Source organism: Coffea arabica, chromosome 11e (genome assembly GCF_036785885.1).
Source record: "Coffea arabica cultivar ET-39 chromosome 11e, Coffea Arabica ET-39 HiFi, whole genome shotgun sequence".
NCBI classification, from domain to species: Eukaryota; Viridiplantae; Streptophyta; class Magnoliopsida; order Gentianales; family Rubiaceae; genus Coffea; species Coffea arabica.
Genome location: NC_092331.1, coordinates 61,951,391 through 61,969,418, shown reverse-complemented (window position 1 = coordinate 61,969,418; position 18,028 = coordinate 61,951,391). Strand labels below are relative to the sequence as shown.

General features: G+C 45.2%; 2 protein-coding genes across 4 annotated transcripts; one reads left to right on the top strand and one right to left on the bottom strand.

Annotated features, from left to right (window-relative positions):
- Positions 1 to 69: 69 nt before the first annotated feature.
- Positions 70 to 843, top strand: LOC140021434 (uncharacterized). Its single transcript, XM_072072198.1, has one exon. It carries the CDS (start codon positions 70 to 72, stop codon positions 841 to 843), a length of 774 nt encoding a protein of 257 aa, XP_071928299.1.
- A 7,154-nt stretch (positions 844 to 7,997) lies between these two features.
- LOC113719277 (histidine kinase 3) lies at positions 7,998 to 16,185 on the bottom strand. Of its 3 annotated transcripts, none has more exons than XR_011825470.1 (11): positions 14,774 to 16,183; positions 14,048 to 14,329; positions 13,631 to 13,800; positions 12,913 to 13,125; positions 11,802 to 11,988; positions 11,658 to 11,709; positions 11,327 to 11,556; positions 11,103 to 11,201; positions 9,325 to 10,457; positions 8,706 to 9,058; positions 7,998 to 8,606 (listed from the first exon to the last, which is right to left on the bottom strand). XR_011825470.1 is itself a non-coding variant. In XM_072072761.1 (10 exons), exons 1-10 carry the CDS (start codon positions 15,257 to 15,259, stop codon positions 8,818 to 8,820), a joined length of 3,093 nt encoding a protein of 1,030 aa, XP_071928862.1. In that variant the 5' UTR covers positions 15,260 to 16,185; the 3' UTR covers positions 7,998 to 8,817. The 3 variants fall into 3 exon arrangements, 1 of the variants encoding a protein (XP_071928862.1); XR_011825471.1 differs by having other exon boundaries at positions 14,048 to 14,315; positions 14,774 to 16,139; XM_072072761.1 differs by having other exon boundaries at positions 7,998 to 9,058; positions 14,774 to 16,185.
- Between the last annotated feature and the right edge of the window lie 1,843 nt (positions 16,186 to 18,028).

Sequence of the window (18,028 nt, the reverse complement as noted above, 5' to 3'; positions counted from 1 at the left end):
CACAGCATTACTGTCCTGACGGATCAACCCTTACGACAGATACTCACAAAACCTGAGGTCTCGGGCAGAATGACCAAATGGGCCGTCGAACTGGCCGAGCACGACATCGGCTATCAGCCCCGTACCGCTATCAAAGCTCAGGCCTTGGCAGACTTCCTCACCGAGGGAGCCAATTTTTCAGTGACTGAGCCGAGCTCTTTGCCTGAGGAGGCACGGCCGGAAGAACCGTGGGTACTATTTATGGACGGAGCCTCGAGTAAGGAGGGGAGCGGAGCCGGCCTGCTGCTCATCTCGCCTATTGGGGAAGAGCTGACCTACGCACTCAAATTTGACTTCCCGGCATCCAACAATGAGGCTGAGTACGAGTCCCTATTGACAGGGTTGCGGATAGCCCACCAGATGGGTATAGCCGCGATCAGGGTCCGGAGTGACTCTCCGCTCGTAGTCTGCCAGGTCCGCGGGGAGTACGAGGCCAAGGAAGATGTCATGAAACAATATCTGACTAAGGTGCGGGAGACGATAAAACTATTCGACATTTTTGAGATTCAGCGGATGCCGAGATCACAAAACAAGCGGGCGGACGCCCTGTCGAAACTGGCGTCCTCCTCGTTTTTCCACCTGAGCAAGGAAGTCTTGGTGGAGGTAGTTAAGCAAAAAAATATTGGCCAGGTCCAGGTCTTGGCTATAGACAGCCCGACCACTTGGATGACTCCCCTCGTGGACTTCCTCAGCTCGGGTGCCCTCCCAGTGAACAAAACCGAGGCTCGCCGACTCCAGCTCAGAGTTGCTAAGTACGCCTACGCCGGGGGGACCCTCTACAGGAGGTCGTATCTGTCTCCTTGACTAAAGTGCATAACTCCTGAGGAGGGCGACTATGTCCTCCGAGAAGTTCACAAAGGCCTGTGCGCGGCACGTGTGGGGTCCCGAGTGTTGGCCAAAAAATGCCTGCTCCTAATCTACTACTGGCCCTCGGTGTTTCGGGATGCCGCGGCTCTTGTTCAGAAATGCCGAGCTTGTCAGGTGCACGCCCTGCTGCGTCACCAGCCCGCTCGGGAGATGGTCCCCATCCATAGTCCTTGGCCCTTTGCCCAGTGGGGAATAGACCTCCTTGGTCCCTTTCCCCGAACTCTCGGGAGGTACGAACACCTCGTGGTGGCCATCGACTATTTCACAAAATAGATGGAGGCCGAACCTTTGACCACTATCTCTGGAAGGGCAATTCAGAAATTCTTCTGGAAGAACATAGTCTGCCACTTCGGGATCCCGCATGTCTTGATATCCGACAATGGGCGACAATTCGCAGAAAACCCCTTCCGGAGCTGGTGCGCGGAGCTCGGGATCAACCAACACTTCACCTCGGTCGGTCATCCCACGCCAACGGCCAGGTAGAGAATGCTAATCGAACCATTCTGTAAGGATTGAAGACTAGGCTGGAACTGGCCCAGTCTAGCTGGCTAGATGAACTCCCTAGCGTCCTCTGGGCTTACCGCACTACGCGAGGACAGCCACTCATGAGACTCCGTTCTCCCTGACTTACGGGGCGGAGGCGGTGGTACCGGCGAAAATCGGCCTCCCCTCTCCTCGGACACAGAACTTCGTTGCGTCAGCCAACGAAGAAGAACTGAGATATAACTTGGATATGCTGGAGGCCAAGCGTGAGGAAGCGGCGATACGTATGGCTAAGTATAAAAGCCAACTCGCCCGCTATCATAACGCGAGGGTGAGGAATACGCAGTACCAGCCAGGAGACCTCGTCCTAAGAAAGAACTTAATCAGCCGAGCTCATAGCTCCAACAAGCTTGATCCGAACTGGGAGGGGCCGTACAAGGTCCTAGAGACAAGCCAGGCTGGGTACTGTAAGCTTGCGAAATTAGACGGCGTAGAGGCACTTCTCGAATTTGCGATTGTTCGTATGATAGATAGGTCCAGGGTATCTTAATGTATTCTTTGGAATCCTCATACGAGTTCATCATTAAATAAATGTTCGGCTTTCAAGTTTTAAGTCCATTCTCATTATCAATGCCGTTTAACTTTTCACTTCTACACTAGCACACTCAGATAATGCTAAGTGTCCTAGTGGGGGGCCCTGAGGGGTAATGAATGGTAACAGATAGAATGCCTTTCAAGTCCGAGAGATCGACGCTCGACCCAGGAGGTCGGCATGATTATCTCTAAAATATCGACGCTCGACCCAGGAGGTCGGCATGATTATCTTTAAAATTTTGAGGTAACGGACAGAATGCCTTTCAAGTCCGAGAGATCGACGCTCGACCCAGGAGGTCGGCATGATTATCTCTAAAATATCGACGCTCGACCCAGGAGGTCGGCATGATTATATTTAAAATTTTGACGCTCGATCCAGGAGGTCGGCATGAATGGTAACGGATAGAATGCCATTCAATTCTGGGAGATCGGCGCTCAACCCAGGAGGTGTTTGATTATCTTTAAATTTTTGCTGCTCGACCCAGGAGGTCGGCAGCTAAGGGACGAATTCAGACAATGAATCAATGGAATGCCTTTGAAGTTTGAGAATTGATGCTCGACCCAGGAGGTCGGCGGGGCTTAAAACTTTAAAAGTCTGAGAGTTCGATGCTCGACCCAGGAGGTCGGCAGGACTGTCTTAGGATTTTGCCGCTCGACCCGAGAGGTCGACGCAACTTAAAAGAGCCTTAGGGCCCGGTGCTCGACCCAGGAGGTCGGCACGCCGCCCAGGTTGTTGGAATTTGGTTGTTGATTTAGTTTGATCATCCGATGGGACCTCAGTTTGTCATCTTGGTTGCTGGCTTATAGTTTGGCGGATGTTCGACCCAAGAGGCCGGCACACTGCTCCAGTAAATTAGGTTTGGCGTTCGACCCAGGAGGTCGGCGAAACTTAAAGCCTAGAGGTTTGGTGTTCGGCCCAGGAGGTCGGCGCGTCACTCCGGTTATTAGAATTCGATTGTTAAATCGGCCTGATAGTTTGATGGTTTGGTGTCCCTGACAACTTAGTCGTTAGCTTAAAGGACGATAGATGCTCGACCCGAGAGGTCGGCACGCTACCTTGGTGGATCTATTTGGTACTCGACCCGGGAGGTCGGTGTTCCTTTTCGGTTACTAGAGTTCGCCGCTAACAGGGAATTGAAGGTCAAATCGGATAGTTTCATTCAAACTTCATTTCACATATGCATTCAGGCCCTATCTATTACAAAGCCTACCGAGCTATACAAGGAAAGGAAGACCTAACCATGCCTTCTTCTTGCTGGCGACCTACTTGAGGCGGGAGTTGAGGAAACACCTTAAGCATGTTGAGAGGCGTATGGTAGGGTACACTTTAAGCATGTTGAGAGGCGTATGGCAGGGTACACCTCAAGCATGATGAGAGGCGTATGGTGAAAGCTATTCAAAAAGATATGGAAATTATGAAATGCGGGGCATTGAAACCCATTCATTACCGAAGCGCGGTCACATCCTTATAAGAAGATGGAAAGGGTTTCTGGAGTGACCGCTACCCTAAGCCACCGGCTCCTTCCCGGAAGCCCTGCCAAGAGTCTCCTCCTCCTCCAGGGGAAGCTCCGCCAGCTCGGCCCCACATCGCTCCTGCCCACCAGGTCCTTCAGGGCATGCCCTTTGCAGTACCCATCGAAGAGCCAGTCCACTTCCCCTCGGCGGCGGGGTTGAAGTCCTTGAAGTCAGCCAAGTTGAAGCCGGGCAGGTTGAGGCCCTTCATCTGGTCCAGGGCCCGCGTGACGCCGACCTGGAGGATGGGCTGGTTGAGGAGGGCCACGTCCTCGGCGAAATATTCAGAGGAGATGAACCCCCGAACAGCCTTCTTGCGCTCCCGGCTGACGGTGCCGGAGAGCTCAATGGCATGGTCCTCCCTCAGTTTCGCCACGCCCTTCTTTTCCTGGTCCAACTTGGACAGAGTGGCGGCGAGCTAGACTTGGGCCTCCTCCAGCCCCTTCTCGGCTTTGCCCAACTTGGCCTTAAGGGAGTCCTCTCCCTTAAGGGCCTGGGCAAGCTTCTGCTCGGTCTCCCGATTCTTCTTCTGCAACATCTCCAGATCGGGAGACAGCTCGGAGAAGCGGGTCACCAGGGCAGCGCCGGCGGCATTGGCCTGAGAAAAGGAAAGTAAAAATTAGCACTCCACCAAGGGGGAAACAGAGGCACATATGGTCAAAGCAGAAGAAGGCTTACTTGGGCCTGGGCGGTGAAGTACATGTCCTGGAGCTCGGACGGGCTCGCCAGGTCCATCCACTTCCTGTCACGCGGGAGGACCGAACCCGTGACCAACTCGCGAGCCACCTCGGGGAACTGGGCTCGGTTATTGATAGAGAGCCCCCATGACGGACAGAAGCGGCGGGAGACGTGCATAAAGGGGGCCTGGCCCGATTTCACAGGTGCCACGTGGCGGAAATGCCACAGGCTGGGGGGAGGCGTCTCCTGGGCGTGCTCCTCCGCGGAACCAACCCCCAGGTGGACGGGGCCTCCCGACGTTAGCAGGGGAGGGGGCTGTGCTTGGGTGAGGGCGAGCCTCTTCTCGGGCTGGGGGGCTTCATCCCCTCGGTCCCTCTTCTGCCCGGCCGCCTTCTTCTTGCTGGCGGCCTGCTTGGAGGGGGACTGAGATTGGGAGGCCTCCTTCTGAGGGGCCGAGTTGCGCCCAGGAGTCGGAGAGGTCTCGGAGGCCTTCTTCGATGCCTCCGGCTGCGTGGCGGGAGCAACCTGCTCGGGTGGCGCGCCCAGTAGCCTGGAGAGCTTCCTCACTGCGGCAAACATAGCCAGGTCAGCCAAAACAGGTCAGTAGGGAAAAATATAATATATATATATAAATACAACGAGCTACAGGGACAGAGTCGGCGTTACAGGTTTCGAGGTCGGTAGGGGAGGCCACCACCTCTCCAGGGGACCCGGACAACGTCCCCATCAGTCCGGCCGCAGAGATCTACTCGGTGGAGAACTTGGCGGCATAGAGTTTTACCTTGGAGTTCATCAGTTGGCCGAGGGCCTTGGGGTCCAGGTCCTCCGGATAGGGGTCGGAGTCGACCTCCCCGACTTTCCACACGTTCGGGGGAAAGCTCGTGGATTTTACAAAGAGGAAGTCCCCCTTCCAATTTTTTATGGAAGAGGGGACCCCATAGAGTAAATCCTGGGTGCCCTTTCCCCCCCGAACTTGGTTAGCCCCTCGGCGGGAGAAGTAGTACCACCCAGGGAGGGAGAGCTTGAGGATGTAAGAGGCCCGGAAGAGGGAAAGTGAGTAGGGGATGGAACAGATCTGGCAATAGATCAGGAATCCAATGATGATCCTGATCGAGTTGGGGTGGACCTGGGTGATCCGGAGCCCCCAGTAGCTCAGGATCTCCGCCAGGGCTGGAGGAATGGGGAGCCGGAGCCCAGCGAGCCGCTGCTCCCTGTAAATGGCTACAAAGCCAGGGGGAGGTCGGCAGGCTCGATCGTTGGGTCCGGCGGCTTGCGGCTCGAAGGCCGGATGGATGGAAAAAGACCCGGCCAGCTCGGCCACTGCCTCGGGTGAGAGGGTGACCTCCTGCCGGTCGGGGTGACCGTAGTTGAATTCAGAATCATCCCCCTGCTCGGAAGCAGGGGTCCCCTCGGAGGAGTCCCTGTCCTCCCCAGCTCCCCCCTGAGCTCCGCCAGGGGAGTCATGTGGAGACTCGGGGGAGGGAATAGAAGTGCCTTGCTGCTCGATGAGGGAATCGAGCTCGGCCACCTCCTCCAGGAGTCGGGCAGAAGGAGAATGGGTAGATGGGGAGCTCATGATGTCAATGGGCTCAAACAGGTCAGGAATGAGGAAGTTGGGATTGGAGGCAGAGGAAGAAGAGAGAGGAGGAGGGGAAGATGAAGATGAAGATGAGGACGAAGACGAGGAGGAAATGAGGATTCTGGGGGCTCTACGACGGGTCGGAGTTTGGGATACGGTGGAAGTAACGCCGGAACGATCCGACATAAAATGCAGAAGGTGGCAAAGGAGGAAAAGAAAATGCGAAGGAGGGGGAAAAAAACTTACTAATGATCGGAGTGGAAAAAGACGAAGGAATCGCCGGAATCTGGGTACTGATGGCCGGAAGTCTTGCCGCGAGAACTTTTGGTAGTAGGAGAAAATACGTGAAGAAGGGAAAATCGCAAGAATACTTGAAGAAAGGAAAATGGCAAATAGAGTCTGAGAAAATCTGGGAATCCCTATTTATAGGGAGCAAAATAGGGGAGAAACGGCTGCTTAAATTTGAACCGCCCCATGTGAACGCATTTAAGCGCGGTACGGAAACCGAAGAGACGCGACAACTGAAGGGACGCGGGCGCAGCTTTCCAATGACAGCACTGTACCGGAGGTGACCGCGGCAGAGCAGTGCGACGCTGGGCTCCCACGTGGCAGGGGTATAGATTAGGTCTGCCCGGAAGCCCTACCTAATTTAAGGGGCTAGTGCAGAAGCCCCGTCCTGGGCCTATACACGTGGCAGCCCAGGGAGGCCTGAACTGGGCTTAGACCCCGGGCCCATGAGAACCGTCCCGCGGTCCTCCGCTGCTAGGGCTCCGAGGAGCTCCAGGGAATGATCCCGTAGAGGGCGGGGAGGATCCCCCTCAGAGCGGGATTGAGACTATTCTGGACAGGTCCCGAAACGTACGGAGGTCGAACTCCCAAGCAGGTATAAATGGTAACACACATCAACTGCACAAGGTACGCTCACTATACGCCAGTTACTCCCGACTGTGTTACTTCCCGTGAATCTCACTCACCGGAGAACTAACTTGACCGTCGGAGTGCCCTCGGGGACGATCTCGGGGCTCCCCTGTCAGATCACCCTCTTGTTTGCTTTGCAGGCTTGGGACGCGCTCTCCTCATCAGCACGCCGTACTCATCAGGTCAACTCGGTCCGGGGAAGCTCAGCGCTTCTTCAGAGAGCAAGAAGGTTTCTGCTCTATTTGCTTAGTTAGAGGTTGAACAAAAAAGATTAGTAGAACTCGAAGCCAAGCACACTGCTACTCTCGAAGAAGGCTAGAAGTTAGGGGTCAAGAATTTTCTGAAGTCTCAGGAATTCCTTGCCGACCTAGCTATCTTGAATACCCCTATCCTTCGGTATGGGTACTCCTCTACTTTTCATGAGATACAGACCCTAAATCTCCCTGGGTTGGATATTGGAAATTTCTCCAATTATAACCCCAAAGCAGCCGAACAGATTGATCGTCTAACTTTAGCGTTGTAATATTAATCTATTCACCTTTTGTACCTGGTCATTTTTATTACTACTTCCTCCATTTTTTGTTCAACTCATCCAAGTTATATCTCATCTCTTCCTCGTTATTCTACGCGATGATATTTTGTACCCTCGCTGAAGGCAACCCAATTTCTGCTTGGATTACTGCCTTTCCATAAGTTAAGGCAAATGAAATTTCTTTCGTGACAGTTCAGGACGTAGTTATATAAACCTACAGTATACTACGTAGTTTATCCACCCACTCTGTCTGGGCAACATCTATTCGGGTCTTTAACCCATGTAGAGTTGTTCTATTAGCAATTTTAACTTGATCATTAAGTATACTTTTTCTTAGTTTAACTTGTTACTATTTATAAGGTTTTTCCTAATAAATTATGAGGGTGCCCAACTTTATCCTCTGACATATAGTAGTTATTTCAGTCAAAAATATGAGTCATACTATGTTACTAGAGGTAAAGTTCCCTTTGGATTCAAGTTTTGGCCTTATCCCGAAAACTAAACTCCTCCAAACTAAGATCCTTGTTACTCCAATTCAGTTCAAGGGAGAGACGCCCGAACAAGGTGCTAATCCTGACACATGTCTGCAGAGGGATTTTCCTCTATACCTGTCGTTAATATGATTTCTTTCATTCAACGAAAAACCTCAAAACATCGGAATCCCACGCCAGACAGACACGGGCATTGATGAATGGAAAAAGGAAAAAAAGAGGACGCAGCTCAGTTGCCTCGGAAAAGGAAATCACAAGAACGAGCCTTCTAAAATGAAGGATAAGAAAAATTCCACTTCGGCACTCGATGCAATTGTGGCCACCTTTTTATTCAAAAAATGGACAAAATTTATACTGAACCACCAAAATTATCATTTTACACTCGAACCAGTTTTACTCCCTGTACTACTTTTTTACATGGCTGCTTCCTTGTTAAAAAAGCAGACAATAGTAATTGTCAAAAGAACAATTCGGCATAGGTTGGTTTTGGAAACTCTCCTACACAATTGATTGTTTTATTGTCGTTGAAATATATACACAACTATACATCGATGCATATCCTGGTATATATTATCAAGACGTGGCATTTCACACCATCAACTAATTCAATATCTATGGTGCAGAGATGATCCTCCCCATATGTTGCAGAAGAGCGACGATTAAGAGTTCATCTTCCAGGCTGATTTCCATTCTCGCAAATGGGAAATGGGATAAACTGCAGAGCTTCAATTGTAGACTCGATTCTTCAAAAAATTTTCCTCGAGTCTGGTCAGACTGCCCTATTTAAGGCTTCAAATATCAAAAGAAGGTTAAGTTGAAAAACTCAGTTGTCTATCTGAGGCGAAGTGAATGCCACGAACACAAATCCTCGGCTAACATGTACACTCCCAAGTCCAATGGAGAAATCAATTTACTGCCAAAATACCAAGAAAAGATGAAGAATGTCAGACTTGCAGCACCAGCAGTGGCACCAGTGTCTTGAGCATTTAGATTTGGTTGTTAAGATACTCACTGGGGAAAAATCCACCAAGTACTTGAGGAAGCCAAGACACCTCCGATAAGCACTTCTCTTGGAGCACATCGGGCATTCACCAGGTTCCTAGCTAGTTTTCATTCGATACAATCTAAAAAAAGCGTGATACTTCACGATAAAGCCGCTCAGGATCAAATGGTTTCGATACATAGCCATCCATTCCACATTTTGTGCATTCTTCATTTGTAGCCTGGATCACATCAGCTGTCATGGCCAAAATGGGCACATGCCAGCTTGAAACATTGTCAAAAGCTTCAACGGACAACTCCCCTTGTTCGATTTGAGAAGTTACTTTAGATTCAATGCTGCGGATAAGCTTTGTAGCTTTAAACCTGCGAGATTTCAAGTCATGTGATCTTTAAACCATTGCACGGGATGAAAGAAAGGAAAACTCGAATGGTAAATTCAAGTTTTCCAACAGCAGTCTACGCTACCATACTAGCATGATGATTCAAATGACGATCAGACTTTTTTAATCATTGAAAACAATAAGCGTGAAGTCCCATCATATGAATGAGATTCCTAAAGGGATCAATTAAGCTTATTTCCTAGCATCCATAAATCTACAATAATACAGAAACCGATCAGATGTACATACCCATCCATCTTTGGCATTTGAATATCCATGAAACAGGCATCAAACTTATGGGGAGGCTCCAAGAGTGAGACTGCTTCTTCCCCGCCATCTGAACGGACCACATCAGCACCATACTTTTTCAAGAAACATTCTGCTACTTTTAGATTCACTTTATTATCATCTACCACAAGAATTCTTCTTCCCCGAAGCAGATCTCCAAGACTCAGAGGAAGCTCTATATTGCACGAATTTCCCCTACTACCAACGCCCATTAAACGTTGCAGGGATGCAGCAAGCATACTTGCCCTTATTGGCTTCATGATAACGGATGAAGCAGGAATACCAGAAGCTGAAACAGTCGATCGGGTAGAACTTAAAGAATTAGATAAAAGAAACAGTTTTGGTGCAACACTAATGTCAGTCCCTCTTAATTTCTCGACGAACGGAGTAGACGTATTAAAATCATTATCCCAAACTTCCTGTTCAATGAAAACAACATCTATGGTAGCCTCCTTGGTGCTAATACTAGAAAATGCACGGTTCAAATCAGGAACTACTTCAACACAGATCCCAAGGCGCTCAATGTGATATTTTGACACTTTGACCCGTGCAGGCCTTGGATCAACAACTAGCGCTCTCACGCCGTGGAACTCCGAAGAAATAGAGTTGGATTGATTGTTGATTTGTTTGCCCTTCGGGTTATTTGAATTACCGGAACCATTGGCAAAAACAGCTGTAAAAGTGAAAGTGGATCCCATCTTTGGCAAACTTACAAACCCTATTTCGCCTTTCATGAGCTGGACCAAACACTTGCTTATGCTTAATCCTATGCCAGTGCCTCCATGTGTTCTGGAAATTGAGGGACCCACCTGCATGAAGGGGGTGAATATACGAGACTGAGCTTCTGAAGGAATTCCTGCACCTGTGTCCTCCACTGATACAATTAGATTGATTTCGTCAATTGAGGAGGACGGTAATGCTGCAATAGGTCCGTCTGGGCTGAAACCTCTAAATCCTCTCCAACTCTGTCGTCTGTCAGCTACAGGCAACCCACTCAATGTGTCATCTGAATATGATTCTGTTTCACCTTTAACAGAATCCACCACTTCTTCAACAAGATGGACAGTCACAAGTACGTGTCCTTTTTCCGTGAACTACAAATAGACAAAATATTAGTCAGTTCCAAGCAAAAGAAACATGTACAAATTAGACACTATCTTTGCAGAAGGAAAAGTAAAGCATTCTTATTCTGATCCATTATCATCGCTAAAAATTCTTCAGGAGAAATATAAGCAGAAATCTTGGCTCTTGTTTCAAATAAATTTGGCAGCACTCATTCATCCTTTTTCGTTAATTACAATAGTTTAAATCAAGGTCTCATTTACTATTTTGTTTAGATTTACTGCATGGGCATCATATTTGCCTGATTTATATCCCAGTGTAGTGAACAGGAATTTTCTGATAATTGTTCTCTCAAGAATTTGAGAATATCAAAGTTATCCCTTTACTGCAGTCCTAGAAATTACAGGCTTCTTTTCAAAAAGAGGCGGCCAGGACATATAAAAGAATTGGTTTGTACATTGCATACTGGTGTAAACCTACAGTATTGTGGTAAAGTAGGAACAAATACCAAATGAAAGAAAGAGGATCAGTAATTGTGGGACTTCCCTTTCTATGTATCTTATTATTATTATTATTATTTTTTGTCTGGGAGAACAGCTAAAAAAAGTTATTATCCTCTGCATGATCTTTTCCTTTCACAGACCAAAAAAGGAAAATCAAATCAGAAATGCACTTACTTTGATCGAGTTACCCATCAGATTCGTAATTATCTGTCGAAATCTCCCAGGATCACCAATTAGCATTTCAGGGACCTTATCAGAAACGTAGGCAGCCAACTGCATACAAGTTTTTTTTTTAATATATATATATTTTTTTTAAAAAGCACGTTAGCTAAAATAAAGATGCAAATGAAGCAAGTGTAAAATAGGAAAATCATCAGAAGCCTAATTGATAAGAGTACCTCGACACCTTTTTCCTGTGATTTTCCTGAAAACAGTGACAAAACATCATCCAGAATAGCTCTCAGGTCAAAGCGCACTGCCTCAAGCTCGAGTTTACCAGATTCAATCTTCGCCTGGTCTAGAACCTCATTAATAAGAGAAACTAAAGCTCTACCACTTCCCTGTGCAGTTTTGACATAATCTTGTTGAGTTACATCTAGATCTGTGTCCATAAGCATATGCAACATCCCTAGAAATTGGACATATTTGATGACATCAGTCTCTTGCTCCAAACAGATGGAAGCATCTGAATAAAAATAGCAATATTAGGGCAAGAACTTGCAGACATACCTAGAACACCATTCATGGGAGTCCTGATCTCATGAGAAACGGTGGCAAGAAACTACAGCAAGTCGCATGTAACATCAGACATTTTATCAACAAATTCTCAATGTGGGGAGACACTTTTGCACTTAAACTAAAAGTAAAATGTACCTGTGATTTTGCAATGTCAGCCGCCTCAGCACGCTTTTTGAGCTCCATCATATCATGATAATCATCCTCAACTTTGGCTATTCGATTTACTGTGGCATGGAATATTTGTCCCACTAGCAATGCAATCACAAGTATGCCAATTGAGGTTGTTATTGCAAGCCATGGCCAAGGTGGTTTGTGTTTGAAGCTGCATCAACAATAAAACTTCATCAGCAAGATGCAATAGATTACTTTCACCACCAATTATGAAACATCAAGGGTGGCAATTGAACCCATATACTTCTCTGACACTGAACCAGAACACACTCCTTGCAAGATCTCCTGCTCATGTCCATCACCAGCTCAGAAAAAGAACCACCAATGATGACTCCCCTTCCTTTCTCATAATTACCCTCTTGGAAAGAGTCATGCAGCAGGCTATCAATCTGCCACACCCTTCCATCCTGCACTCCAACACCTGCTCCATGCAACTCCTCATTATCACCCACCCTGTCTCTTCCCCTCCACCCAATCCCTCCCCCAGCACCCCCCCAAACCAAACAACCCTGAACAAAGACTTGAAAGGCACTCACAATCAGACCACAAATAGCCTCCTCATCCCCACCAAACACGGCAACATATGGAAAGTTCATAGTATATAGGGCACACAAGCAGACATGCATATGAGAAAAAGTACTTACAACTATAATGTGTATGTTTCCATATCTGTGTTTGTGTCTTTAGTTGCAGTTTTTGGACAAGAACAAGTTAAGTCCATCCTAGTAATAATCAACTCCTAACCCCATATTCACCTCTATTACATTTTATAAATATCCTTGCTTATTTTTAGGTGACAATAATATCAGTTAGAAAACATATGAATAATGGAATCCTCTAGCAGAGATAAAGTTAAGATTACCAAAGAACTCTCCAAAATAGAGCACATGGTGCAGAAAGTTCAAGTAAGAGCATGATTTGGAAAATTTTGACTATGCTTCCACTTTCATTTGAATGATCATAAATGTTTAGGCGTAGGTAAATAGGCAACCTGTGCTCAGTGAGTTAACAACCTGAAAGGACCCATAGAAAACATACAGGAAATAAACAGTGCATGGGTAAAAGAATGCTATACCGGCATCGCATCTCATGCTTGCGGAATGGATCACCAAAGTTGAGGGCACTAACATGCTGCAGCCCATCATCGGATACATTTGAACCGTACATGCTGATAGGATGGGATATATTTGTAGTGTCACAGACATTTACCAGGATAGTTTGCTTGCTTGCAAGCTGTTGAAGTAGCTTCTCTACCAGAGACTCAACGTCAAAGACACCACCTAGGTACCTGCTTGGAATAAGTTGAATACCAGAAACGTTTGAATAAATCCAGTCTACTAACCAGAATACGTTACAAGCATAAAACTTCTTAGTATCTTCATTAAACCTACAAGTAGCAGTCAACAGTTAGTTTGACAACATACTACTGAAAGGGTTTCATTGATCCAGGAATGACTACTAAACCAAGAAAGCAATCAGTTCCTCTTAGAGTAGTTCAATTGTTGTTTCTTTAGATGCAGTTTGATAGCTGTATGACTAGTTGAATACTTTTCATTCCCTCTTTCTTCCTTCATGTTGTTTTGGGTTGAGAGGCAGGATAAGCCCTAATCCCTGAAGATTGGAGTAATATTTGGAATGCATTCAACAATGATTATCAATACCTCTATTTTCCATTTCCTTTGGTGCAGTAAGAATTTCCATTTCTTTTTTTTTTTCCACTAGAACTAAAGGAACAAAACCCATCAAAAAGGCCAAGGCAACTGTAATGAAACAAGTCACATTCAATCACTTACCCATCAGTTGCTTGTGTTCTCTCATCTGGGGTTGCATCAGGGGGTAGATCCATCTTGTACACAGCAAAAGTCAATATTACACCTAAGCGGTTTGATTTGATTAGCCTGAAAGGAGCAGTAAGTACACCTTTTCCAGATTCTCTTGCACGCAAGATATTCCCACGATCTTCCTGTGGGGGATCAATACAAGGAATCAAACAAATCTTTCTTTTCTTTCCTAATCTGTTAAGCGGAGCAGAGAAGGTAAAAATGTTTCAAGTTGAAAGCAATCCAAGTCAACTGTGCTGCTGGAATATTACAATTACCAATCCTCTCTATCTTCCAAACATTCAGAAAAACAGCTTAAATTCACTCTATTTGCATGCCTGACTAAAGCTGGAAAAGTCCAACTAGAGTGTTGAGACAAATAAAGCTTACCTCTCCAGAGAGCATATCAAGAGAAATTACATGGGCAATAGTATCCTGAGCAAAGATGACCGGAGCATATTCCTCCTGAACTGGCGATGGCTCTGGGACTTCTGAACTATACTCATCTTTATGAACTGGTGTCTGCTCAATGCTATCCATTCTCTTAATAGTCCAGCCTTGTTGTTTCTCAAACTGCTCTCTTTCAGAATGAAGCACCCTTACAGCATATGCCACTCCGCTGGTAAGAGGTCTCTCAAAGGCTGTTCGCTCTGTGTACCTTGCAAATGTCATCTATGAAATTTGGTAAGTTAGATTGTTCCTGAACAGAACCCTAGAGACAATAGAAAAGCGTCTGGATCTAGTAGTCAGCAAAAGTGCATCATTGAAACAGTCAGGACTCCTATGGTTATATAAAAATGGACACTAATATATTCCTTGAAAATACCAAGAAGCAACTCTCTCTGGCCAAGCACGAGGTATGGGAAAAGAAAGCCACAAAGCTAAGAAAACTTTACGTGAAGCAATATAAGCAGAAGTACCTAGATGACAAACAAGCTAGAATCTAAAGCTCAAATTGACCAGTCGGACAGAGATAACTTCAATCTGATCACATTTTAAGCTGCAAATGTCTCTCTCAAGGTAATTAGGACAACCAAGAGATGCAAGAAGCCAATCACTAGTCTCCATTAAGTAGAACATTTCTTTCATACAGTAGAGGTGATGACAAAAGTTTACCTGATCAATTGCCGAGGGATTCTTGCTGTGGTAGAAGGTTGAAATTAAAATAGACATAGCCTGGATATGATTCATGCTAACGTTGAACTGATCCTGCAGCATCCTAGCTCTCTCATCGCACATGCTTGCAATGGTCTCTTTCCTCTTCTCCGTAGCTAAGGAGTTCATGTACCAGAAGACCGAAACAGAAACTAGAATCCCAACAACTATCCATGCTACCAAAAGCTTCTTCCACCAGTTTCTTCTCACTCTCTTGGGCCCAATGTACTGGGAGTAGTGATGATGGATCTTGAAACTCTTACCTGAGATCTTCTCCCACAATTTCATCCATAGCTGCTCTCCATCAGCAAGCAAACCAGTCTTTGTGGTCATCACTCCACCATTACTTATCCAATTCAGGGAAAACAAAGAGACAAACCAGCAACATAGCACCAGAATTAGATGCCCCACCTTCAATCCAAATCCAATAACATGGAGTAGACTCATCCAAGATAGTGACTTGGTAAAAAGAACGGTTCAACTTCAAACAGTCTCCGATCAATACTTTTTCAACCCCTGGCTAAATTTGGGAGAAACTAAAGGACTTCCCATCTTCCACCCCCTCCCCCAAACTGTCAAATCTACAGAAACTGTCTAGTTAGACCTACTAAGAGCGTAAAAATTCAAACTTTGGAAGCAAATAACAAAAAATAACAAGGAAATGAGGCCACCGACCTCATAATCAGGAGACAATTAAGTTGATAAGAGCTAAGAAGCCTAAAAATGATTCTATCTTATCCACCCAAACTGCTTGCCAGAGGGAGGACCCAGAATTAAGGGAAGACAAGAAATCCCAAAATGACCCAAGCAAGAATGAAAGAATCCCCCAAGATTCCTACTTTTTTTCCAATTACAGGACAGAATTTTAATTTTTATCCTGTCTACAAGCACCAGCCAAAACCAAGATGAAGAATTGGGCTAAAACAAACCAAACTAGATTCTCTCACAAACTAAATCAATCAAATCAGAAAACAAGAACAACTCAGAAACCATAGACTAAAGCAGACGATAACAGTAGTGACTCCCCCCAACAATAAAATCTGACAGTCAGCATGGTTTGCAGGAAAAGGTTGCCTCGTATTTTTATGGATATTACTAGAGAAGTTTGACTCTCAAGACACAACCAAGTTAGCTAAACTCCTGTGTAGTTTAGGAGACAGGAGGGAGGCAATAATTCAGAGAAGATTAATGATAGAATAGTAACTAATGTACCAGAATGAATAAAGGCAACAGCGAGAAAAGAAAAAGAAAACTGGATTCAATGGACACTATGCTACAAGAATCTGTGAAAGCGAAGATGAGAAGAATATGGTGGTAGGAAATGTCTGCTAGCACAGGCCATTATCTCTATCCATTCTATCTCCATCCAACCCATTAAAAAAAAAAAAAAAAAAAAGAGTATTCAAGAAAAACTCATAATGTTTTACTGCTACTACTATTTTATTCATTTCAGACTAATAGGAATATAATAATTGAAGGAATTACGTTCCCAAAGGCCAAGACTCAAAACTCCTATCATCATTTTTACTAGTAAAAACCGACAAGGGTAGAAAAGGTATGCTCCAAATTGTTCCACAGAGCAAGATAATTCACTGCTTTTTCCACGAGTACTAGAATACTTATGCTGTAACGCTGTTGCTGCTGCCCACTTTTGCTTTTTACACTCATCTCCACCTGCACGGATGCAGCCCAGAGTGTATTCCAGTACACAACTCCTGCAGCTCATGCCTCAAACCCCACCGCTTAACTGGCCTTTCCCCCCTTTTTTTTTTTTTTTGTTTTCAAGTATTTTAGAACATAAGTAGGAGGGGAAAAAAAAAAGAAAAGAAGAAGAATGGTAACAATTAGAATGAGAGTCCGCTTTCAAGAACGGTAAAGTACTTAGCGCATAAAAGAATAGAGACCGCGAGAATAGAATTTATTTTGCAAACAGTTAGTTTGATGCTTTGGTAGAGGTAGACTACACTTTTTTGAGTTTACAGTAGTAGTTTTATTACCTTACATGCAATCAAACGCTACGTTTTATCCCTTTGGTCAAATGATAATTTCCCTTTGTTTCTTCTAATCTTAAGGTTCCCACTTCGCATTTGATGAATTTTATAAAGTGTCAGCAAATGGAGTGGAATTGTGGGAAATGGGAGAACGAAAAACATGAGAAAGAAAAGTAGTAATAAAGAGAGAGGGAGGAAAGAAAGAAAAAAAAAAAGGGTTGTGGAAGTCCGGCCCCATGATGGCTACCGTCGAGGTGTTATTATGTTTTGCCTAATTACCCCTGTTTTGGAATCTAAAGGACTAGTGCTGCTGCCTGGTTACAGGTTTACAGCACTAACTTTTGATGAGAACAACATTATTAACTTTTACATTATTAATGCATTTCCCTACCAATTATGTAATAATACACGCTTTTATTTTGATTGGCATCACATCTCGCTCTCAAAGTTAGAAAAAGAAAATAATAATAATAAACAGAGATGACCCACCCATCAAGAATTAGCACTTTAAGTATCCGCATTGGTTGTGACAAACCCCCCTCATCTACCCATATGGTTCCTAACTACGGGATTTGTCCTCTTCGTTCTTATAAGCAGTTATTTAATTCTTCAGACATCAGGAAGCAACCAGGTAAGAAAGGACAAAGAGCAAGGAATGGAGTGTGATAAATATGATTAAGGCTTTGATGGGGTAATATGGGTTAATTACACTAAATCCCCCTCAAGATTTCTTTTTGAGACTCTTAGAACCAGCTCAACATGTCATATTTGCATCATTTTATATTCGTTTGCTTATTTAACAATAATGCATAATGTTATTGAACTGACTGAAATATATCCACAATGCTGGATCACTCTAACCCCAACGGTGAATCGCTATCACTTTTCAATCAGATGATAAGTTCAAACACATAAAGTTAGCAGCTTGTAAACAACTACTCCGATCACACTTAGTGCAACAATACAAATTTAAGCGTGTCACTGGTGTCAAACTTGATTAGGCTTATTTTTTGACACGATATAGAAACAGCGAGTCATTACGTTATGCACAAAGTTAAAAAAATCCCTTAGCTTGCTCACAGAAAAAGGTTAAAATTTAATATAATCGAGCAATGAAACGCTCGACAATTTGAAATTTTACATTATAAGACTCAGCACGAATTGTGCGACATTCGATCTTCAATCAACGATGGATGGAATGCTTTCGTCAAGAAATGAGTGGAGT